The 25,331-nt window shown below is 38.7% G+C and overlaps 3 protein-coding genes across 12 annotated transcripts; 2 read left to right on the top strand and 1 right to left on the bottom strand.

Annotated features, from left to right (window-relative positions):
* The first annotated feature begins 32 nt into the window (after positions 1–32).
* Positions 33–9,713, top strand: LOC138359915 (uncharacterized). 6 transcript variants are annotated; one of them, XM_069319769.1, is made up of 7 exons: positions 41–570; positions 5,963–6,320; positions 7,385–7,591; positions 8,092–8,145; positions 8,574–8,632; positions 8,969–9,040; positions 9,572–9,713. In XM_069319769.1, exons 3-7 carry the CDS (start codon positions 7,528–7,530, stop codon positions 9,641–9,643), a joined length of 321 nt encoding a protein of 106 aa, XP_069175870.1. In that variant the 5' UTR covers positions 41–570; positions 5,963–6,320; positions 7,385–7,527; the 3' UTR covers positions 9,644–9,713. The 6 variants fall into 6 exon arrangements, with proteins under 6 accessions (XP_069175875.1, XP_069175870.1, XP_069175873.1 ...); XM_069319774.1 differs by having other exon boundaries at positions 33–570; positions 5,963–7,591; positions 8,566–8,632; XM_069319772.1 differs by lacking the exon at positions 5,963–6,320 and having other exon boundaries at positions 41–247.
* LOC138359916 (uncharacterized) lies at positions 9,541–25,126 on the bottom strand. 5 transcript variants are annotated; one of them, XR_011226139.1, is made up of 5 exons: positions 23,652–24,032; positions 20,501–20,662; positions 19,156–19,254; positions 17,840–17,952; positions 9,541–9,639 (listed from the first exon to the last, which is right to left on the bottom strand). XR_011226139.1 is itself a non-coding variant. In XM_069319775.1 (4 exons), exons 1-4 carry the CDS (start codon positions 23,729–23,731, stop codon positions 9,614–9,616), a joined length of 318 nt encoding a protein of 105 aa, XP_069175876.1. In that variant the 5' UTR covers positions 23,732–25,126; the 3' UTR covers positions 9,541–9,613. The 5 variants fall into 5 exon arrangements, 1 of the variants encoding a protein (XP_069175876.1); XR_011226138.1 differs by lacking the exon at positions 17,840–17,952 and having other exon boundaries at positions 23,652–24,029; XM_069319775.1 differs by lacking the exon at positions 20,501–20,662 and having other exon boundaries at positions 23,652–25,126.
* Positions 11,903–14,325, top strand: LOC138359914 (general transcription factor II-I repeat domain-containing protein 2-like). Its single transcript, XM_069319766.1, has 2 exons — positions 11,903–12,035; positions 12,393–14,325. Exon 2 carries the CDS (start codon positions 13,038–13,040, stop codon positions 14,199–14,201), a length of 1,164 nt encoding a protein of 387 aa, XP_069175867.1. The 5' UTR covers positions 11,903–12,035; positions 12,393–13,037; the 3' UTR covers positions 14,202–14,325.
* Positions 25,127–25,331: the final 205 nt, after the last annotated feature.

Genomic DNA, 25,331 nt, shown 5'->3' with positions numbered 1-25,331 from the left:
CACCTAATTATCGCAGGGGACTCGTTTTGAGGTGGTGGAACCCCCTGCAAGCTTCGGAGCAGACCAACGTGCAGGACAGAAAACGGAAGACTCCAGCTTCAAAGAAGAAAGAAGACTTCAGCTTCAAAGAAGAAAGAAGACTTCAACTCCTAAGAAGAAAGAAGACTCGACACACATCATGAGGAAAGAAGACCTCACACCGCCGCCCCTCCCTCGGGACCCTGCCCGCCAAGCTTAAGCCGACCAGGTGTTCAAGTAGCCTCATATTCAGCCGCGCAGCTAGGGTCTAGCCCTGGCTCTATCTCTACAACTCCGACGCTTCCTCTCACCCAAGCTATTCTTCACCTATACCCACTTCAAAGCTCACCCGAAGGGTATCTTGTCCTATATTTAATTCGATTTCGATTCAGGGGACTTTAATATTGACCTCTGCGAGCCTGAACACCCTACTGCTGTTAGCTTCCTCAACTGTATGAATTCCTGCTTCCTCATACCCTTAATCACGGGTCCATAGAATTACCCCAATCATCCCAAATCAGGCCAAAACTACCCAAAACGTATTAGCATTACGTAAGTAATGAAGAAATATGGTATATTTACTTACTATAATGTTGGTGCTACACGTAGAACATGATCAAACCTATTTTTTCTCTGAAATAATCTAATTTCATAACGAAATGAGACGTAAATATGTGAGAGGTGACGCCATAGGAAGTCGACGGTCCAAGCGACAATTGTGTGGAGCGACTTATCCAAGAAATATGGTCGCCAGGAGAGTGTTTGCTGCCATATCAGCCTCCTGTACACAGTGATCCAGTCCTTTTCGTTCATTGAACACCGAACCCTACACGCCCTCTGATATATTGCTTAATTAACAAATATTCACAAATAAAGATTATATTTGTATATGTTATCAGAAAGGCAGATATAAAATAGTTTTTGTGAATCCATCACAGAGATTATACCTTATTAGAGAGGAAAAATATTCATACTTTAAACAAGGCTTCATGGCCGACGCTCTCCTTACCGATATGGGAACTATGACCTTCCGAAGATCAATGTTAATTTAATCTAGATATTGTAATAAACGAAGTTTTCTATGTCATCATAAAGACATAAATATAAGCTGCATGTTAATACTTTGGCATAAATATAACTGAATTGAAAGTTAAGATATATGCCTTTTTATAGTTACTTGATGGCTCGCTCAGGGAGTGTGAAGGCCTCCACACAAGCCAATCAATTTTATAATTACTTTGCATATATGCAAAGTAACGCCATAGGTCTTTATGTCAGAATAAAGCCATGTAGACGATAATGTAACTACATTTCAAGGAAAACATATCTTAATATAATTATTAAATGAATGCAAAGTTATGGTTAAATAAATAGCCAATACCACACAATCGCCGGTGTCCGGACACATGAATAGTCGCATTAGGTGAAAGGAAATGTACCCAACCATTTCCATTTACCCAACCAGTTTGTGCACCCTATACTCATCCTCTGTGCGGTAATTTATTGTGCATCCCATACTCATCTTGTTACCAGTAGTTTGTGCAACCCATACTCATCCTGTGACCCGTAATTTATTGTGCATCCCATACTCATCCTGTTACCGGTAGTTTGTGCAGCCCATACCCATCCTGTGACCTGTAATTTATTGTGCAACCCATACTTATCCTGTGACCTGTAGTTTATTGTGCAGCTAATACTCATTCTGTGAGTCATAGGACATTGCGAAACCCTTTCTCATCGTGTGAATCTTTGTTTACTTTGCTCTCCATATTCATCCTCTGCGCGATAGTTTCTTGTGCAACCCATACCCATGATGTGAGTGGTAGTTTATTGTGTACCCTATATTCATCCTGTGAGTATAGGGTTCACAATTCTTGTTTGGATTCTTGTAATGTTATTTGTCTATTTGTAGTCACAGTATTTGTGCGCCCCTTGAGGGACTTGAATTAGAGGGGGGTTGAAATAGCCTAAGCTACTCTATCCCTTTGAGATTTATTTATTGCTTATCTCAATAAACATACTTGAACTTGAACTTGGGTACACAATGAGTTCATTTGTACTCCATACTCATCATCAAGAAGTGTATTTTACCAGCATTGTAATATAAATTAAGAATAAAATGCTTAACTGGATTACAGACCCATAATCAAAATAAGAGTCATCACTAATTATCATGACAAATTCTCTAGGCTACACTTCCGCCTTCGACAAGCTGCCGCCGGATGTGGGTATAGTTTATTGTACACCCCCGCACCCCCAGTCCTGGAAGGGCGGGCATTGGGATGTGGACATGTGTACCATTTCCCCCCCCCCCCCCACACACACACACACTCGATCCTCTCCTGTTAATAATAATACTAATAATAATAAAAATTAAAAATAATAACGTTAATAAATATTATAATTAAAACACTTACTGTAATACCCTAGTGCTTGAATGAAGGTGAAGGAAAGACCCAATAAATGTGTAAGTGTATTAAAAACCAAATTTTCGTTGGGTGAGCTGGCAGGTGAGCACCACTTGCCAGCTCACCCAGTAATGAACATCACCTGCACACTGCACCGAACCACTTGCCAGCAGGTGCAGAAGTACGATGGAGAGAGCAAAGTATACCATATTTCAAGTATAATATTAAAGATATATTTAGGATTTAATGTTTTCGTATAAAGTTTCAATAATACCTTTATTTGATTTTTTTGTATTATTTTCTACCACAGACGTGGCCACACATTAACAATGCTAACCATCATATATACATTTTCTTCAGTCCGCCATGGACTCTAACCCTTTCCACTACCGCCCACAAGATGGGTATAGGGTGCATAATATAAGAACTAAACTAACTCCATTGATAGGGTTAGAGATTTGTTAAACATATAGTTCAGGGATTTATTGAACAATCAACCACATAAGGTGATTGTAGTGTTTTTAAAATGCTAGGCTAAGCTACATACGTAAATACATAAATACACAGATTTACGTATGCCCTACATAAAGTGTTCGATGTGTCTTTTACATAGTGTCATTAACGTGCATTTACAAAGGTGAAATTGAATTCTGAACACATACATACACATATATTTGTCTCTTTTACTCTGACAAGGTGAGATAACTGATAGAGAAACTAGTGTGCAATTAAGCACTTAATCACTGAAGGTGATTAAGGTGCTTTCACAAGCTCAGGTTATAGAGTTACATCACATACATTCATTGTATAATTGATACGTTACATCGTCAATCTAGGGTACAAGTTCAATATATCATCAAGTGTTCCAGTACTCAAATAGTAATTACACAGTTTAGCATAGCGCTTCATTCATGTATGTAAGAGAGAAGATTGTTCAAATATATTACATGCACATCCGGTACATCGTCCACCTTCTTCTACAGAACCGTCGGTATACCACTGATACACATCGTTACCCATATTCTGAGTACTTTCAGTGATGCTTCACAGTGTTAACTGTTTTAATAATGTAGAGTGTACATTATCTTTCTTGGGTGCATTTACAAAATCAACTGCTAGATCCAAGTTATCCCATGGAGTAATTGGTTGATTAATCGTTAATTGAGTTGGGTACATATTTAATATTTTGATGGAGTTGGCTACCTTGTAGAACCAAAATGCATTCACGCCGAAAACTGTGCTAATAGACAAAATTATGTTAGAGATATGGGTCTATAATTATCTGAGTGTGCTTTGGGGATGGGAACAATGACACTGTCCAATCATCAGGTAATACTCCTTCACTTAAACTCATTCTGTACAACACTAAAAGTGGATTACCTGGTACTTGTGAGACTAATCTCAGTAAACTGTAAGTAATACCGTCCTCTTCAGGAGCAGTTGACTTATTTGATTGTGCTACACAGCCTTCCCGGCTTGGTGCCTTCTTTGGTAATTACTTATCAAAGGCAGCTCCATACGAGGAGCTGCCTCGTATGGGCCAATAAGTCTTTTGCAGTTACCTTCATTCTTATGTTCTTACTTACATTTACTGAACTTTATCATCATCATCATCATTTACAGAAAGAAATTAATATAAAAAGTAGTCATTTTAATACACAAAACAGAAGTAGATATTATGTAAATTATGATGCAGGATAGGATCACTATTAAGAACTTAATTATAAACCACAATATGTTTTATATCGTCAGAAATTCTGATACATACCATATATTTTCAAATATTTACAATTAAAGTATTTATTTAGGAAATAAGTATTTTAGTTACCCTAGTTAGCTCTGAGAACACACATTGTTGCAGCAAGAATTTCTTCCCACTAATCTGAGCGATGCTAATGACCCATTGGACTTGTCATGAACAACAATCAACTACAGCACCATCTATATCAGAAGATATTCAAAATATTCTTGATGTCATTCAAATTGTCAATACGAGAACAGAATACATAAGAGTTAGTTTAGTGATGTCAAAGGAATCATATTGACTGACCGAGCCCCATTGTAAATATCCGTGGCTTCCTGACCATAAAGGTACCGCCGCGGATAAGGGTAAGGAGGGTACCGTCGAGGGTAAGACACCGGATGTACCCCATATACAAGCCACACTAGCTATTAGTTCATATAAGCTGACAACTTACCCAAATAAACATTACTTCCTAATTATATATATATACATATATATATATATATATATATATATATATATATATATATATATATATATATATATATATATATATATTATGTAAATTATGATGCAGGATAGGATCACTATTAAGAACTTAATTATAAACCACAATATGTTTATATATATATCCTACTCACACTCATCCTAGCACAGTAATTTATTGTGCAACCCATACCCATCCTGTTACCAATAGTTTGTGCAACCCATGCTCATCCTGTTACCTTTAGTTTATTGTGAAACCCATACTCATCCTATGAATGGTAATTTATTATGCACCTCATACTCATCCTGTGAGTCATAGGACATTGTGGAACCCTTTCTCATCGTGTGAATCTTTGTTTACTTTGCTTTCCATACTCTGCTCTCCGATAGTTTCTTGTGCAACCCATACCCATGATGTGAGTGGTAGTTTATTGTGTACCCTATACTCATCCTGTGAGTATAGGGTACAAAATGAGTTCATTTGTACTCCATACTCATCAAGAAGTGTATTTTACCAGCATTGTAATATAAATTAAGAATAAAGGCATAATCTTATTATGTACCCATAATAAAAATAAGAGCCATCACACTATAATTTTCATGGCAAACGGCCTAGACTCCACTTCCGCCTTCGACAAGCTGCTGCCGGAGGTGGGTATAGTTTATTGTACACTCCCGCACCCCCAGTCCTGGGAAGAGGGGCATTCGAATGTGGACATATGAACCATTACCCCCAACCCTTCCCTCTTAATAATAATTGAAACACTACACTACACACTATATGTTCATTTAATATTTCAAGTATAAGACTCAAGATATATTTAGGATTTAACGATTTAACATTGTCTCAATCATACCTTTATTGCACTTTATCATCATTATTTACAGAAAGAAATTAACATAAAAATGTAGTTAATTTTAACATACAAAACCGAATTTGAACATTGTTAATTTTGATGCAGGATCACTATTAATAAGAACTTAATTATAAACCACAATATGTTGTATATCATCAGAAATTTGGAAACATAATATATATATATATATATATATATATATATATATATATATATATATATATATATATATATATATATATATATATATATATATATATATATATATATATATAAATGGAAATTTAGCACATTTAAATAATGTTATTAAGCTTAAGAATAAATTACATAAAATTAACATAGTAAAATGACTGGGATACAGATGGATCAGTAATCACATTACAAGTCCAATTATTTCCTAACTGAAGTCTGTAACGCACTATCATGTCATATTTCATAATACAAATTAGGTAAGAGATATGCAATATCTCCGGGAGGGAGGCTCCCTGGATATCTGTGGAGGTGCGTGGAGGTCCCCCTGGAGGCCCAAAAGGCCTCCTGGTCGTCCCTAAAGGCCCATGGAGGCCACCCGAATGTTCCTGGAGGAATTACCGTTTGTCCTGGCGCCATCTATGTTTTGACAGCAGTACTACTAATGTTCCCACGTTATATGATGATCTCTATACGGGTGTTACGGTCAGTTGCTCTTCTATGTTTATGGACAACGCAGGTGATTTGAGGCAATTTGCGGAACGAGTGAAATAGTATCGACGCGGTGAGTGATGGAGGAGGATATATACTGCTGTGTACTCGACCAGCGGGTGAGAGGTAAGTTATATCGAACAACTATGGGGAATAGATGGGTTATTTTAAGCGTAGAATGTCAGGTAACCGGTAACTACACAGATGGGGTAGTGTTTTTTTAAGTGTTTATTTACTAAAGTGGAACATTACATTATGCCTTTAGCTGAACAAGTCTACTGGTGGGGGAAGTAGACGGGTTTTATGAAAGTATTTTACCTAAATATTTGTATTTGGTTAACTAGTTCAGCCGTTACCAGGGAGGGTGTTCCTTTAATCTAATCTAAAAATTCTAGCCGGACAAAGTGATTAAATAAAGAAATTGAATAGAACGAAGTGGTTTGCCAAGGTGCTTAACATTTAGTTTAGTTCACTTACTACTTGCTTAAAGAATGCAAGTTTATCATATTGAATTTACCGTAGTTTTACTGCATTTAATATACCGTTTTTACCCTATTTAATTATGTCTGGTAAAGGCCGGTCGTGGAAAGTTCCTAATATAGCAAGTTTTAAAGGAAAAGTTTGAGTTAACTTTAACGCTTAAGTTAGTGACCAATTAGCTTAGTCTATTGTGAGGAAAGTTACTAGAATCTAACATGGCAAGTGCCATTTCTCTACTTTTTGAGAAACATGACTAGATACATGAATCGCATAGTTTTATTACTAAATGTTCATGGATTAGGTTGCATAGTTGAGGAAATGGTGATAAGGTTTGTGATTTTGTGTACCTTGACTTCATCAGAGATTTTGATAGTGGCGCAAAATTGATAGGGGCTCGGATCATTGGGAATGCTGACTGAAGTTGATTAGGTCATGGCTATACCAAAGGAAATTAGTATAAATGGGGTTAAGTTGTAGGAAGTGTTGTAAGTAGTGCCTAAAAGCTCTCCTTGGACCTCGGTTATTCGCAAGATTATGGTTTAGACTGCAATAGTTGCCGAATTGGCAAATAAAAAATACCGATGCCCTATATAGTTTTGAAATGGTTAAGACTACCAGATGCAGTTTAATGCTGACAAATGTAAGGTTTGGAGGCTAGGTAAAGATGAGATAGATGTTGTAGATTGTTAAGAGTATTAAATTTTTTGCAGGTGGTAAATTCTCCCAGAGGTGGCACTGCTCTCCAGCCTGGGATGTTGATTGGTTAGTCTTCAACTGCCTCCCAACATGGTAGTGAGGTCCTGAGCTGACATGCAGTGAGGAACGTGGAAAGCTTCCTGAATTGGCACATGGTATGCCTCCCCTACCAGCAGCTGGCACAAATGTTCCAGCTAAGTGGATGAAGCCCACACTAAAATGTAAGTGGTACAGTAAATGGACACCCCCCCCCTCCCTTTTGACACTGAACAGTTGGAAAGGGGGGGGGGAGAAAATTACTAAATTTAGTAAAATCACATTGTCTTGGTAGTATAGTTGGGTTAATTATGAATTTTCAGACTAAAAAGCTTGGTACATAATTCAACAGAATAAATTTGTCCTAGTAGTAAGCAGTGGTTGCAAAAGAATAAATTGTATATATGTTTTGTATTGCTTTTATTCAAATGTTATACATGGTTCTTAAATTAAAGTTTGTTTGCAATGTTCCAGAAAAATGTTCATGACTAAAGTTGTTGGAAAATAAAATTTGTATAGGATGTTGACTTGAAATGACTATAGCTTTGTTTGTAATTAAGATGGGACAACAAGATACTTAGTGTGCCATTTAAAACAGCAACTGTTAAACTGGTGGTTCAGGTATGAACAAAATAACATCGCTATGCATATAACTTTTTAGTAATATTTACTGTTCACATGACAGGTTGTGGAAGGTCCTGGCAACAAAGAGCTGCAGGAAAATACTCGCAGATCTACAGTAAGTAGTGTTGTGTACATTGGAATTAGAGGGTAGAAGTTAATTGCTAAAAACCTATTAAATATTAGGGTATGGAAGTCTAGGCTTAGGCTAGTGGGTACAATATGTGCAAGTTTAGTCCTTTCAGGAATGTATTTAATAGAATGGTATGTTGACATTGTGAAAATTGCAATGTGGGGCATTAGATCTTAAACAGCATAGTTGAGGGTGTTTTATTAATAATTTGAATGAAATATAAATCTTGTTTAGTTAACATTAAATGTTTGTTAAATATGCTTTAATCTATAAATGTATAACACTGTTAAGGGTAATCATGAGTCAAAGTTAATGGCAGGAAAAGTTTTGTTCTAAGTGATGGTATTTTTCCCTTGAAAGTAAAAAATATTCACTGTTTACTTTAGCTTGGTTTTAAATTTATAGTTTTCCAGAATGTGGTTTGGAAAGTCCAGAAGTCCCTCTGTCAGTTGGAAGAGTTAAACAGAATCAGGTGAGTTGTAGTAAAGGTTAATCTGAATAGATTTGCATAAAAGTAAAAAAAATAGTATTAACTTAAACAATATAGCATTGGCTAAAGATAAATGTAAATTGCCATTGAAGTGCAGTTTTGGATAGTTTCTCAAATGACATTTACTGAAACTTGGCAAATTGATTCCATATATATTTATATTGCTAAATTAGATCTTTACTACTAGAATATGTAGGAAAGGTAAATTCCTTAAAGAAATTTTTTCCATCTGAATTTGTAAAGTACTGAATGCTAATTTGAAAAGTAAAGAAAGATTGGCTTTAAATCTGAAATTAATTTGTTGAAATATTTTTTCAGGTGAAAGTGATTATGATGCATGGACTGGCTTGGAGTGAGGCTCCTTTACTCTGCAAAAGGAAATCTACAAAAGTGGGTGAGTTTGAAATTTTAGCTATATCAATGACCTAATCTTAATTCTCTTATCTAGTCCATTTATAGGTGTGTAACCATGTCCTACTGTTACAACCCACAGGGATTGATGCAGTTTGTACTGATCCTACCCCATTTCATAAAAGGGGACCAGGCAGGGCTTTTTCAGAGCTTTGCTCTATTACCCATCTAATAGATGGACTAGATTTGCTTAGGGACCCTTAACAATGGTTACATTGTTAATTCTCACAGGGCTTGTTTGCTGTAATGGGTGGATGCATCTAAAACTTTAGTGCCTGGCATGCATTGTACAGTGCTTTGAGTAAAGCATATGTACAATGTGTTGAGGGCACTAAAGTGGTGGATGTAATGTTCCCATTCAGGGAACAAGCTCTGCACTGAAATCAGAGGAAGGGATAGGCCTTGCTGAGACTCTTAAAAGATAGGATGTTAGGATTTTTTGGACTTATTATTAAGCATTGGTGATAATAAAAGTAGTGTCCCTGTTTAATGTTTATTGTTGTTTTACAGGTGATTGTCTCTGGAGTTGTCTTGGCCTTTTGGATCTTCTGTTCATCTAGGAGCATCTGGCCCACAACCTGAAACAGTAATAAATATTAGATGTTATAAATACTATATGTAAAACTTATTAAATAAACCAATTTTAATGAAACTACTTTATATACTTTATCCTGAAATTATGCTGGAAATTATTGTTTACTACTATTGATGCAATGTTTAAACATGTGAAATTTTTTTACTTTGAAAATAAATACTTTGTAAAATTTACACCTATTTGTAACTTGTTACATAGGTGCATGCAAAATGCATTGAAAAGATGTAAAAGTGGACTACCTATTCAATTTACATAAACTAACAAATATTGCAAATTAGTCTGAAATATTGAAGTGGAAGAAACTTCAGTCAATATTTTAGTTTTTATATTTGAAAGAATTTAAAGCTATGCAACACCTAAGCTTTGTACAAATTATGATTAAATTAACTAAAGATCATTGTTAAATTTACAAAACATTAGAAAAGTGACACTGAAGCATCTATACAACATGGTTTTCACAAAGTCTTTGGTAACTTAAATTTAATCAAAGCTCTTAAATGATTTGTCTGCCAAACTTCAGATATTCTGAAATATTTTACCTATATTAAAACCATCATTGTTTGAAAGGGGCAAAACAGATTACTGTCAATTAGTTTGACCTAACATCTGCAAGGTCCTGAAGGAATGGAATTTTTTTTTTTTTTTTGTAAAACTGTTTGCTAAAAACAAACCCTGCCTAATGAACCTGCTCATTTTTTTTAGAAATGGTAATTGCAACATTACCAAAGACCATTGTTTTAATAGCCAAAGTACCAAATGAAAGACCAAGAAGCAACAAACAGGTACATAGTAGAAAGGACAAAAGAATGGTTACGAGGACCCTTTAACAAATGAAAGAAATGACTGGGGAAAAATGCTGTCATACCACAAGGGGTCTTAACCCTTGTCATTTACATCACTGACATTAATCTAAATATTACCAACCACAAAAATTGCTGATAACATGTTATTAAAAAAATAAAGAATATAATATTGAGGCCTTAATGCAGATCTCTAACTCTACAAATAGTAACAAGACTGGCAATTTCTTAAAACAAACAAATCCAAGACCTTGCACGTGAGCCAGAACAATCCATATCACAACTACCACATTAAAATGAAACAACAATGAAGGTAAGGTAATTACCAAAAGAAGGCACCAAAGTGCGAAATAATCAGAGGGCGCTAAATATCACCAAGAATGCCAATACGAGAAAAAAAACGCACAAGGCGAACGATATCAAAAGTATCCGATTCACCTAGAATTCTATTGAGGGACAAGTGACTGCGAGGGACGGTCGGAAAGCAAGACACACGCTCGTCCTGGAAGTCAGGACATTCAACAAGGATATGCACAACTGTTAGAGGGACAACGCAATTCGGACAATAAGCAGCAGGGCGGCGCTCCATTAAGTGACCGTGGGTTAAGCGGGTATGACCAACCCACAGCCGTGCCAAAGCAGTGTCCCACCGCCGGTTACGGTGGTAGGAGGAAGGCCACGGGGACACACTAAGTTTGAGAGTATGCAGCTTGTTACCAACCACAGAGGACCAACAACCCTGCCAACAGGGAAGAATGAATAACAGGATAAAAGTTGGAATAAGGAATACCTTTATGGGAGATGGGACAAGAACGGATAGCTTCCTTAGCGGCAGCATCCGCACGCTCATTGAAACACCAATATGGCTGGGAACCCAGCAAAACTCTACTGATTTAAATTTACTAGAAATAAGAAACAGCCAATGTTGAATCTCAATGACCACCGGATGGACAGGATTAAAGGACCCTAGAGCCATGAGGGCACTACGAGAATCAACTACAACCACAAAGGTTGTGGTTGTAGTTGATTCTCTATCCGCTCCCCAAGAAGTATGGGACAAAACCTTAAGGAGGTTAAGGGCCTTAGAGTATTCAACTCGGAGGCAAGAGATAAGGCTGACCAAGACAAACGAGTGTCAAACACTAACCCCAAAAGCTTCGCGGAATCCCTGTACACAATGAGATGACCATAAAGCAACAACAATGAAGTAAAGGTCCTTTCAGTAAGAATCTATCATTCACTGAAAGTTGCTGCAGTTAAAAATAAAAGAAAATACAAGTCCCTAGAAATAAACAAGCAACCATTTTGACTAAGGAAAAGAAGGTAGTTATTCTACTGTATAAATCTAAGTATTCACTTAGATCAGGGGTCTCCAAACTATGGCCCGCGGGCCACATCCGGCCTGCCACATAATTTCATCCGGCCCTCCAAACAAATCCCTGTGTGGTGGCCTTGAAAAAATAATTATGGTACGAATGGCATCGCAGAATTATTCAAAGCTGGGGCTGCTGACTGGTGGCGCTCAACCCGAGTCAGTTTTCCTCTCTCTCGATAGTGTGACGCACAGATACTAATACTGGTAGGTATGTGTTGTGCATTACAACCAATCAGTTGTGTATAACTGTATATTGTGGGGATGGAGGGCGAGTGGGGCTTCGCTGCTTCCGTTTCAGGGAGCACAAACACTGTACAATATTCTTTTCTCTGTACTTTGACAATGCCTTTATCTTAGTTATACAAAATAGCAATAATACTATTGTAGCCAAAAATATTGCATGTTTAAAATAGTTAAAATGATAACCATTAAGTTTATCAACGAAAGCTGTTGCCATAATATTTACCACTTTATAATAATATGCTATGCTTTTTAACACCACATACAAGCTGTTTTTTTCCTGTAGAATTTATTTCATTTATTTTACCCTTATGTTTTCAGATATGGAAAAGATAAAGAAAAGAAAAGTGGACATTGAGTGCCGTCGGTTCAATGATGAATGGAAGATAAAGTACTTTTTTGTGATAGCAAATGATAAAGCTTTATGCATAATATGTAGAGACAGTGTTGCTGTTCTGAAGGAATACAATATTCGTCGGCACTATGAATCTAAACGTGGCTCAAGTTATTCTCACATCACAGGAGCAGAACGCACTAAAAAGTTTGAATCATTTCAGCACAGTCTGCATTCTCAACAAGCTGTTTTCAGTAAGAAAAAATCTGAAAATGAAACTTCAACTAGAGCCAGTTACAAAGTTGCCTATGTGTTGGCTAAAAAAGGAAAACCTTTCACTGATGGTAGTATCATAAAAGAGTGTATAGTGGAAGCAGCAGGAGAGGTATGTCCAGAAAAAGTAAACCTCTTCAAAATGATAAGTCTTGGGTCAAATACTGTTGCTCGTAGAATTGAAGATTTAGGAGGCGACATAATTCGGCAAATAAAGGAAAAAAACAAAAAGATTTTGTTGGTATTCTCTTGCGTTGGATGAATCAACTGATGTGTGTGATACTTCTCAGCTCTTAGTATTCATTCGTGGTGTTGATAGTGAATTTAATGTGAACCAAGAATTAGCATCAGTTCACAGCATGCACACCACAACAACTGGAGAGGACATTTTCAATGAACTAAGTAAAACTATGACAGAATATAACCTGGAATGGAAACAAGTGCAGTGTGTGACAATTGATGGAGGAAAGAATATGTCTGGGACAAAGAAGGGTTTGGTTGGGCAAATTACAACAGCTTGTGAGGTTGGAGGCTCAAAACCCATTTTTCTGCATTGCCTTATCCATCAACAAGCATTGTGCCTAAAATATGTTGATATGTCTTGTGTCATGAAACCTGTTGTTTCTGTGGTTAATTTCATTAGATCTCATGCACTCAACCATCGCCAGTTCCGTGATTTCTTGAAAGAAATTGATGCGGAGTTTGTTAACTTGCCTTATTATACAGCAGTTAGATGGCTTAGTTGTGGAAAGGTTTTGCTGCATTTCTTTGAGCTCAGATTAGAAATTGATTTATTTCTCACAGAGAAAAATAACCCTCAGCCATTATTATCAGAATGTGAATGGATTTGGAAATTGGCATTTTTTGCAGATATGACAGGTCATATGAATAACTTGAATCTGAAATTGCAAGGCAAAACAAATTTGATCAGTGACTACTTTGTTCATGTCAAGGCATTCAGAGCAAAACTTGCGCTACTTGAAGGCCAGGTGAAGGTTAAGAATTTTGCTCATTTTCCATGTTGTGAAAAATTTCATGCAGGAAGTAAAGTTGAATTTCCTTTTTCATTTGCAAATGAAATAATTTCAGATTTGAAAAAACAGTTTCAGAAGCGATTTGCTGACCTTGATGCCAAAGCAAATGAAATCAGGCTCTTTCATAATCCATTTGACTGCAATGCTGAAAATCTTCCAACTCAATTTCAAATGGAAATTATTGATCTCCAGGCAGATGACAGACTGAAAGATAAGTATAGAGAAGGAAATCTGATTGAGTTTTATAAATGCCTGCAGCCAGATCAGTTTCCAAATTCGATAAAGTTTGCTTGTAGTTTTGTGTCCATTTTTGGTTCAACATACTTGTGTGAACAAACTTTTTCCAAAATGAAGTATGTGAAATCTAACTATCGAGCAAATTTGTCTGATGATCACTTGAAATCAATTCTTACAATTGGCTCATCTAATCTGGAACCTGATTTTAATGAAATTTTGAAGTCAAAACAACAGTATCATTCGTCACACTAATTTGGTTGCATAAAACTAAAGGCAGGAATCTATTTAGTTTACCCTGATTTTTTCCAAAAAGATATGTTTGAATTTTTCCATGTTTATACTTTAATATTTGAGGAAATTAAATTACTGGCACTGATTTGTTTTTTGTTTTTTTTTCATTTTTTATTCCTCCGGCCCGCATAAATATGGGAAATATATAATGTGGCGCTTACATTGAAAAGTTTGGAGACCCCTGACTTAGATAACTGTATCCAAGCATAGAGGTTCCCCCCCCCCCCCCTTCCCTTTCAGAAAAACATCTACTTTCGAAAAAGTTTAACATTGCCCAACAAAAATGATTCCAGAACTAAATTGCCTAATACCAGGAACAACTGAGAGCCATGACAAACACTGCAACCCTCTCCTACCCCCAAGTCTTATGCTATTTATGATCCAAGGTAATTTGACATACTATACTGTACTTCCTACAGACGAGTCTAGTGAGAGGGTGATCTCCTGGCGATTAAATTGAAGCACGATACAGGTGTCAACGAACATCAGTCAGCCCACTTGTCAGCACAGTGGATAACTAATGACATCATAATCTGCAGTGTTGTATGCCTCCCTGTGGCCATTTAAATCAATAAAACACAGGGTTGTGGCAATGTTTACAGCATAAGGCAAGGTATAGAGGAATCCTGGAATGCCATGTAATGTGTAGTCCTTGAATGTGCTTTAGGCAACCAAATTGAATAACAACATTTCTGGTGTTCGGCTATATAATCCGAGTTTCTCATTCGGTATGATGTTTTAAACCTAAATAGGAATTCACTTTAAAGGTCAATTTATTTGCAAAGTGCTAACCAGATTCCAAATTACTGAGCTCTGAAAATACTACAAGGCAAGTTTAACCGAATGAGTGTTTGCCTATCCATACCCCCATGAGGTATGTGACAACACTGAATAAAGAAAGGGTCTTTGAGCATTCACCGTGCAGGTATTAATATAATTGTACAATGGTGCTTGGTGGATGATATTTCCTATTAAAACTCATTGGACAACTGTTTGTATTAGACATTTTAAACCTACAAATGGTAGCCCTAGATATCGCACTACAGTATTAATTACAAGATGAACAATGTAAAATCAATACCACAACAGCAAAGGATGACAATGGCTTTTCAACAACCGACAAACACACAGGTCTAACACCAGCCATCCCGAGAGAGGACGTCCCAAGCATGTACACCCCACAACTTTACATCACCTTTGCTACCTCACGCGAGCACGCAACAGCATGAGGATGCCATACTCCCAAACCAACTCCATGCACTTTGAGGCTTTAACAACTCAACATTTAAAAAGTTGATTTAAAAAATCAAACACCTGAATTTTTCCCGAATTAAATTTACTAGGGAAATGCACACCAAGCCATGAAACTTACAATGAAGATGAACAAACTACACACAACTGTCACCAAACTTCCACATACCACCCCCCTCTCACTCCTGCCCTCCCTCCTTAGGTGCTCTGATTGGCTGAGCACCTGAGCCACCACCACTCGCCTCTTGTTGTGAGAGCCTAGAGCATGTTTGGTTGCACTTTAAAAGTTCCCGAGTGTACTCGCCTAATTGTGAGTACCGCCTGCCCGGTTCACCATTTTGTTTTTCAATCTACCTCAATTTACCCCTTTACAGTCAAATATTATGCAAAATTCTGTTTAAGACTTGTCCCTTCTTAACTTAAATAACTGCTTTGGCCATCTGCAATCTTTCTAGGTGGGTAAAAATGACTCTTGAGGCCAGAAAGGACTTATCACACGGCGATCATAACAATACGGTACACACACAAAATCACAACCTGATATACACCGAGCAGAAAATCCACTGGAGCTGTGATGCGACGTAAACCCTTGCCCAAGGCACTGGCAGCTGCATACTCTACCACAGTATATTACTGACTTTGTAAAAGTCTTACAACCGGATTTCCCCATAAATCACAACAAGTTTTGAGGCCCCTCCTTGAGTCAACGTCTTACGTAAGACCTACAAGCACTCAGGTGAAGGCTGAAGAAGCAGTTCAACACCATACGCCCCAACTTCAAATACACAGTTGAGAGGCGGGACCAAAACGTGATTTTCTGTGTGTGCCTGAAGTTGGGGCATACGGTCTTGCTTCACCCTTCACTTTACCCTTCACCGGCGTACTTCAGGGGTTTTATTTAATACTTGGACTGGCTTCAGTAGGGCCTCCAGAATTTCTGTGGCTTCACAAGTGTCACGTGAATCCCCTGCATAGCAGTGGAACTGCCTTTTCCCTTCACCTTCAATACCTCTGCACTGGAAGTATTATACATCTACACCAGCCCAGAAGAGTCATCAGTCCTGCCACCTCTCCATACCCCCCAGGGCCTGGCACGGCCTGGTACGACTCAGAGGCAAGCCGGGCGCCACTGCTAACTGGCAGTTTGTCCCCACAAACAAGCAGTTAGCCGCCTTCAACTGACAGTGGTACAGCTCAACACAAAGGCACCGCCAGCCACAACGAGCATTTTGCTAGTTGACCGGATGTCCACCTCGTGTTGACACTGGATGAGTCATCACCGCCGGACTATATAAAGAGCGCTGCCTCCCTGGAGAGGCAATCTCTCCCTTAGTGCTCTAGGATCACCTTGGTGTCTCTAACCCGTCGTCCACTTCCAGCCAACGTCGTGTGACTGATGCCATGGTGGTATGGTAGCTGTCTTCAGAACACCAGTATATCTTCATACTTTTATTCATTGCTTATAGTTTATTTTTTGCATTTAAGGTCATACTAACTTGTTCACCTTTGCATTACATGATAGTCAAGTATTGTCATGTGTTATTTTTGTTCATTACTATTTCAGTAAATTGTTTAATTATTTATTTGATAATTTTCATTTGTTTCCACCTGCAACTTACACACTGCAAGGCCAATACCAGCATTTCTTTCATTTATGTGAGGGAGAGCCATACCATCTTGGTTCAGTATAGCTGTGATACCATAACCCGTCACACAAGATATCCAGTTGTAAGACTTTTACCATCAGTGGTGGTAGAGTATGCAACTGGCAATGCCTTTGTTACAGGTTCGCTTCATCTCACAGCCCCAGTGGATTTTCTCACACATTTGAATACATGAAACAACTTTATTTGATACATTCCAAACCAAAGTACTGTACAGTACAGTAATTATCAAACCATCAAATGTGTGGGATAATCATAGTGCGCTAAATATCACTAACGTCGCCAATACAAGAACAAAAACGCATACGGCGAACAATATCAAAGGTATTGAATTTACCAAGAATTTTATCGAGGGACAATTGATCCCTCGATAAACAATTCCCGACAATGGTCGGGAAGCAAGACACGTAAGTCCTGGAAGTCAGGACATGTAGAGACAACGGTTTGGACAATAAGAAGCAGGGCAGCGCTCCATTAAGTGCCCGTGAGTTAAACGTGTATGACCAATATACAACCTCGCCAGAGCCGTTTCCCACCACCAACTACGGTGGTAGGAGGAAGGCCACGGGAACACACTACTCTTAAGAGCACGCAATTTGTTACCAGTAACCGAAGACCAACAACCCTGACAACGGGCAAGAATGGGGAAATGAATAACTGGGTAAAAGTCATAATAAGGAATACCTTTACGGGAGATGGGACAGATGCGGATAGCTTCCTTAGCGGCAGTGTCCGCACGCTCATTTAAGAACGCACCAATATGGGTGGGAATCCAGCGAAATTCCACTGTCTTAAATCTATTGGAGATAAGAAACAGCCAATGTTGAATTTCAACTACCAAAGGATGGACTGGATTAAAGGATTCTAGAGCCATGAGGGCACTGCAAGTGTCAACTACAAACACAGAGGAGGATTGACAGCGAGAAAAGAGTTGATAAAGAGCATAGAGAATAGCATAAAGTTCTGCCATGAAGATGCTAGTCTCCGGAGGCAGGAGACACAAAGGTGCAGTCAGGAAAAACAACAGAGTAGCCTACACCATCTGCAGACTTAAGACCCATTGGTGAAGACAGAAATAGAGTGGAAGTGTGAAGAAAAGTGTTCAAGGAAAAGGTGATTTAGAACTGTAGGAGGGGTAAAAGTTTTAGTCATGTGGGTCAAGGCTTACAGAATTTAGGAACGGGGACCCCTCCATAGGGGCAAAGATGGAATGACACGAGGGGAAATATTGGTAACACAAACTGAAAGAGCATTTTGTAAGAGAGACAACCGTACAGAAAGAGATAGGTGGTGAAGGGGAACAGGAACCACAGGATGGGTAAAGGTCAAGGCATGACATAAGCAAGAGTGAGGGTGCTGTAAGGACCGTGCAAGGTGGAGAAGACAGTAGCGATCATGGCGATCCTGTAGAAACAGGACGCCAGTTTCAACATACAGGCTTAGGGTAGGTGTCGAAGGAAAGGTACCAGAGCCGAGCCGTAACCCAGTATGATGCAGTGTGTCCGGATGGTGAAGGGTAGAAGGAGAAGCAGACGAGTAAACGGGGCCATAATCGAGTTTAGACAGAACGAGAGAGGAATGTAAAGAGAGGAGCAGTGTCGATTAGCTCCCCAAGAAGTATGGGACATGACCTAAAGTTAGTTAAGGGCCTTAGAGCATTCAACTCGGACGTAAAAAATATGGGGCGACAAAGACAAACGAGTGTCAAAGATTAGCCCTAAAAGCTTTAGCAGATTCTTTGTACAAAAGGGGATGACCCCTGTTACCTAACAGTAAATAGGTATCTGGGAGTTAGCTGTTACAGGCTGCTTCCTAGGGGGGGTGCGTGTGTGGGAGAAAAAAAAATTTAGTAGTTAACCACTGAACTGCTCTGTCTCCAAATAACACCCTGGTGCACAAGAAATAAATTCTTTCCAAAAATTTTTTTTCTCTTCTTATATTGTTAAAATGCAGAGTCTGATCACGGGGAAACTAAACAAAAAATATTGTATGTGACTTACTTTAGCTGCGATGGAGCTGGGAAGTTGAGCAAATTATGGGCGCTGAGCGTTGGAGCGATGGGGGTCTGTCGGCCCCGCCACCCCGTGCGACGGCAGTTGCTGCGAATAAAATGTTGCGCAATTATTTTGAAGTTTCTCATTCATTTCTTCTTTTTTTTTGCTGTAATATTATTTAAAAGTGTGTAATTTGTGGAATTTATATAATTCAAAGTATAGAACATCGCTATGCTCAAAATTATGGGCCTCATATATGCGACATATTCTACAATCAAACAGTGTTTTTGCTGTTATTACACTATATACACACATTGTATATACCCATCTACGTATGTATTCACCATAACGATCCACTATGTTGGTATGGTGAGCCCAAAAAACATGAGTGAGCTGCCACACCCTGCCAGTCCTCCCTCCCTCCTCCAACACATTACTCGCCAACATTCCTCCTCCCAAAATACTGTTATTGTGTTTATTACACTATTTACACACGTTATGTATCAGTATGTACATGTTTTATTCATGTACATACGTACATACTTCCATCTCCTCACCTCTCTCTCTTGCCTACTTAATGCTCTTCCTTCCCTCATCTCATCACAATCGACTTTATAATGGTCCAGGACGGATCGAAATGTCGTCGTCTATTCAATTTCCAGTGTGTGGTTTGGTCAACAATGAAATCTTCATGCAAGATCTTATAAAGAAAACCCCTAGAACGAGTTTTGTAGATACGAAAGAGTTTAAGGTGAGTAGGGGATGGTTTGAGAAATTTTGAAAAAAGACGTGGTATTCATAGTGTTGTGAGGCATGGTGAGGGTGCCAGCTCAGACAAAGTAGGGGCTGAAAGATTTGTTCATGATTTTAAAGATTTTGTAGATACTGTATTGATGGATATATTCCACAACAAGTGTTTAATTGTGAGGAGACATAGCTATTCTGGAAAAAATTGCCGAAGAGGACATACATTACCCAAGAGGAGACGTCACTGCCCGGACACAAGCTAACTTGGGCTAACTTGTGTCAGGATAGGCTAACTCTTGTGCTGTGTGGCGATTTGAAAATTAAACCCTTGCTCGTGTATCATTCCGAAAATCCAAGAGTTTTAAAAAATATATGATGTGCAGAAAAACTGTGATGTGGAGTGGTTTGCCCTGCCACCAAAAAATATCTGCAAGAGAAAAGTTTGACACTCAAGGTCCTGCTTCTCGACAATGCTCCTGCTCATCCTCCAGACTTGGAGGATGCATTGTTGGGGCCACTTTTTTTTTTTTTAGGGATATTCCTACATGAGCCCTGAGTTTCTGGCTAATGTACCAATGACATGAAGGAGGAGTTTTCAACCTACCTTGTGTTAGGTGTGCAGAGGTCAATGGTTGAACATATGTCAGGAGCAAAGGGGGGCCTTTGCCTCTTCGAACACAATTGCGACCATCTTCATCTCTTCGAACTATCCTAAATGCTCTCTTCACCTGTCTGACCAAATTGGGTGTCCAGACCACCTTTGAATCTGAAATTGTAAAATAAATAGCAATTTCAGAATATTCAGTCCATTTATACTAACAAAATTATACATACAGTACTGTAATTGAAATTTTACAGAATGATAAAGGCAATTTAGCAACTTTGTTAAAATGCACATGGGGGAAATACATGAAAATAGGTTAATATTGTTTGTAAGGTTGATGGGAAATGTTTATTACTTTTATGATTTAAAAGATGTATAGCCCTAATACTCCATCCTGGGTGCATTCCACCAGGTAATGACCACAGCAAAAGTTTTCCACGAGGCTCTATTGTCACACAAACTTTTCACATTTTCAAACTTGATTCATCTTTTCCCCCCCCCCTCGTTCCAGGGGTTTTCTTTAAAAGGTCTTCATGCAAATGCCTTGGTTTCTCACAAATGATGGCCTCTGAAATGCTATCACCTGCAAACTCTTTGTTGTGTATCCAAATTAATAAAAACTTTTTAACATCCTCAAGTGTTTGTGTTCTTTGTTTCGGGATTGTTGATATGCCTTTTGCCACTTTAATGTTCATAATGTCCTTTTCTTAGCAAGTACAGTGCATATTGTTGACATAGATTTGTTGTACTGCCTAGCTAGTTCAACAACCCGTGCACCATTTTGATGTTTATGAATGCTCTCTTGTTTTTCCTCTATGGTCATTCTCACATGTGTTTTCTTGGCTTGAACCTTACCACTGGCTTTCTTGGGACTCATGGCAAGATATATCATAACAAATTTTATGTTCAAATAGCCAAAAATCCCAAAACAAATGTAATGCTTTACAAAGAATTCAGGCGCGATACTTACTAGGCAGGAGACACTGGTAAACTGAGGCGCGATCACCATGCCACCACGCGCTAGGTCAGCCCATACGTATATCAACAAACTCCTTTCCCGAGGCAAAGTTTGTAACCCGATTCAAATTTTTCGAAGAAATTAGGCTCGTAACCCGAAAAGTTCATAAATATTCATTCGTAAGTCGAGGTGTCACTATATATAACTAAAAAATTAAACTCAGGATTACTTTCAATCCCCACCCCGTTTGCTCTACTCCATTGCCACCTACCTTCACCCCCCTCTATGATGTACTCTTCCATAGACACCTACCTTTGCCCCCCTCCTCCCCTCTACTCCTCCATCATCACCTACCTTCACACCCCCTCCCTTCTCCTCCTCCATCGTCACCTTCCTTTCACCCTCCTCTATGATGTACTCTTCCATAGACACCAACGTTCACTGCATATAATGCTCCCCTCTACTCCTCCATCGTCACCTACTTTCACCCCCCCCCCCCTCCGCTCTACTCCTCCAGGGTCGCAGACAATTTCACGAGCGTGAGAACTACGAGTTCTCTAACTACTCTCACACTCCTACTCTCTCACCAGTGAGGGGGAGGGAAGGAGGGAGGAAATGAAGGAAGAAAGGTGGGGGAGAGAGAATAGGCAGGGGGGAGGAGGGCCTAGATACATTTCTTCCATATAGATAGGTAGACTGAGGGAGAGCTGCTTGCCAAGAGCCCTATCAGACAGGCTTCCTATTCCTCAACCCTCCCTAATATGCCACATCCTGGTCAGGACAACTTGCTCGAATGTTATTCTTGGTGTGACTCGAGAACTGACCTCGAGGCGGGGCATGGGCATGGATTATCTCCCTGGGGCACGCACCTCCCTGCCCCAGCTCTCTCTCTCTCACATAATCTATCAAGGGTCTAACATGAGGTCATTGTGCCTACCAGAAGCGTATATGTCCAAGGCTGGCCACCTGTCTGGACCATTCAAATGTATAAACACGTAATTAGTCTATTAAAATTATATATAATGCTACAATTATAAATTAATTTGTTCATGGTCATTCGTTTATCAGTATTTTAATATGAGGTATATATACGCATGTATGTATACGTTGACGTACACATATATGATTATGTGTATAGAATGATTATGATTATGTGTAATCATATATGATTATATCTAATGGAATGCATTAGTAAGTGATGTGGTGGAGGCTGACTCCATACACAGGTTCAAGTGTAGATATGATAGAGCCCAATAGGCTCAGAAACCTGTACACCTGTTGATTGACGGTTGAGAGGTGGAACTAAAGAGCCAGAGCTCAACCCCAGCAAGCACAATTAGGCGAGTATATGAATGAATGCACATGTACACTTTCAAATGAATTAAGATACCTTGAGATACACAATGACTTAGTTTAAATAGTTTAAACACATTATGGTACTGATTTTGACATGCTGATGTCTGGAAGGGAGAGGGGGTGTGGGGGGTTATTGTCTGAGGTGGAGGACCAGAGGAGGGGGTCAGTGGAAGGATGGTGGCTGGAGGGATGCCATTGTTCTAATGGTTATGAAAACAATTATTGATGGCAGGAATTCAGTGGGTGTGTACTTCACCCGCACCATCACCATACTGTGCCCTGCTACAACCCCCCCCCCCCACTCCACCCATGCTGTGTGCGGCGTATTACACATTATGGGATAACCGACTGTCTGTCCATTCCTGTCTGCTCGTTATGCTGCCCTTCCTTTTGAAAATTGTCTGCTTTATCGACTTCCTTCAAGACCACACATTAGCCTCTTATCACGCCCTCTTACCACTCTCAGGGAGCCGGCTCTTCTATACAATAGTTACCACTCAGTCCTCAAGGTGAAAGTGTGTCCGGGCATATGACTTGTTACGTGTACTTATTTGCGATTCGTTTGGGCTGTCATGTGTGGTGATTAGTGTTGGGTAAGGCTAGGCCAGGTCAGGTCAGACTAGGCCAGGTCAGACTAGGCTAGGTAAGGCTAGGCCAGGTCAGGTCAGACTAGGCCAGGTCAGACTAGGCCAGGTCAGACTAGGCTAGGTAAGGCTAGGCCAGGTCAGGTCAGACTAGGCCAGGTCAGACTAGGCTAGGCCAGGTCAGGTCTGGCTAGGCCAGGTCAGGCCAGGCCAGGCTTGGCAGGGTGAGAGAAGTAAAGCGGCAGGTACTTACGTTTCCGAGAAAGTAGCGGCGGTAGTATATTGTTGATTTAGATTCGACGACATCCTGAAGCTAGTTAGTGGCGGCCTCATCGCTCTCGAACTTCTTGTTGTTGTAGGGGATACGAGGCACACCCAATATCCCCCTTACATTGATCACATCGCACACTAATATTTTTACTATTTCCGACACCAGATTTGTCTGTTTCGTATATGTATAATTGTTCAATATTAAAACCACAATAGAATGCTCTAAGTACTTTCGTATATTAATACATCTTCAGAAGGAATGGTTCGCTCTGAAGATGTATTAATATAAGAAAGTACTAAAGGAAATTCCTGTTTCAATTCTTCCTTCGTGGTCTGACACTCTTATTATATATTGTATATACTGAATTATATATACTATGCTTATATAATATATACTGAAATATTGTTACATTTAACGGATGAAACAAAGTATATATCTGTATTTTTAATAAAATATAAAACATTAATATTTATCAACGTATCTCTGTGAATTACATAATTTATCAGTACTGTACAGCCTGTGATCTCCACCTGGCTGGCCACTGATACTTTATTTATTTATTTATTTATGCATTTACAAGAAGGTACATTGGGATTGTGAGGATACAAATATGGTAATTACAGTCTTGTAAAGCCACTAGCACGCGCAGCGTTTCGGACAGGTCCTTAATCTAAGAAAATTTTATTTATTTATTTATTTATTTATTTATGCATATACAAGAATGTACATAAGGAATGTGAGGATACAATTATGGTAATTACAGTCTTGTAAAGCCACTAGCACGCGCAGCGTTTCGGGCAGGTCCTTAATCTAAGAAAATTTTAAGGAGGTAAATACTTGCAAAATTTATAGACAAAAAAATGATAACAGATTAATTACATGGAATGAAAAAAAAAAAGATGAGAGAAAATTATAGGTACAGTATAATATATTAAAGCACATAGGTAGCTAAGATTGATTGCAATGACAGCTTAAAATGGTAGTTGACAAAAATTGGTAGTCACAATACAGCATATGGCTAGCACATAAAAGAAGACAGCAATGAACACAATGATAAGGTTGTTTGATATTACATAAAAATTAGGAGATTGGGTACCAACTAGGTACAGAGCAAATTTAAAGCTCAGTGTAGGAAACTAAATAGATGAAGTTAGGTACTTTTTGGTTTTGCTTTTAAATAAGGCAAAAGTTTTACAGTTTTTCAATTCACTAGGGAATGAGTTCCATAGACTAGGTCCCTTAATTTGCATAGAGTGTTTACACAGATTAAGTTTGACCCTGGGGATATCAAAGAGATATTTATTTCTGGTGTGGTGAAAATGGGTCCTATTACATCTGTCCAGGGAGAGTTTCAGAGCATGGTTTGCATTTAAGAACAGGGTTTTGTAAATGTAGGAGAAAGCTCAGAGGTATGCCACTAGACTAGTTCCAGAACTAAGAGGCATGAGTTACTCAGAAATTCTTTATGCATATATTCTTTATTCTTTATGCTCAATTAGTATTAAGTTCTAGATATTAATGTTTTTCTTGCCCGAAACGCATTGCGTAATAGTGGCTTTAGGCATTGTATGTACTAGCTCTATCTATATATCAATCCATTAATGTAACATCACTTGTATGTATATACCTTACCTGAATAAACATCTGAATCTGAATCTGAAT

The sequence above is a fragment of the Procambarus clarkii genome, chromosome 94 (assembly GCF_040958095.1).
Source record: "Procambarus clarkii isolate CNS0578487 chromosome 94, FALCON_Pclarkii_2.0, whole genome shotgun sequence".
In the NCBI taxonomy this organism is placed as follows: domain Eukaryota; kingdom Metazoa; phylum Arthropoda; class Malacostraca; order Decapoda; family Cambaridae; genus Procambarus; species Procambarus clarkii.
Note: the sequence above shows the minus strand (reverse complement) of the source record. Positions and strands in the feature narration are given on the sequence as shown.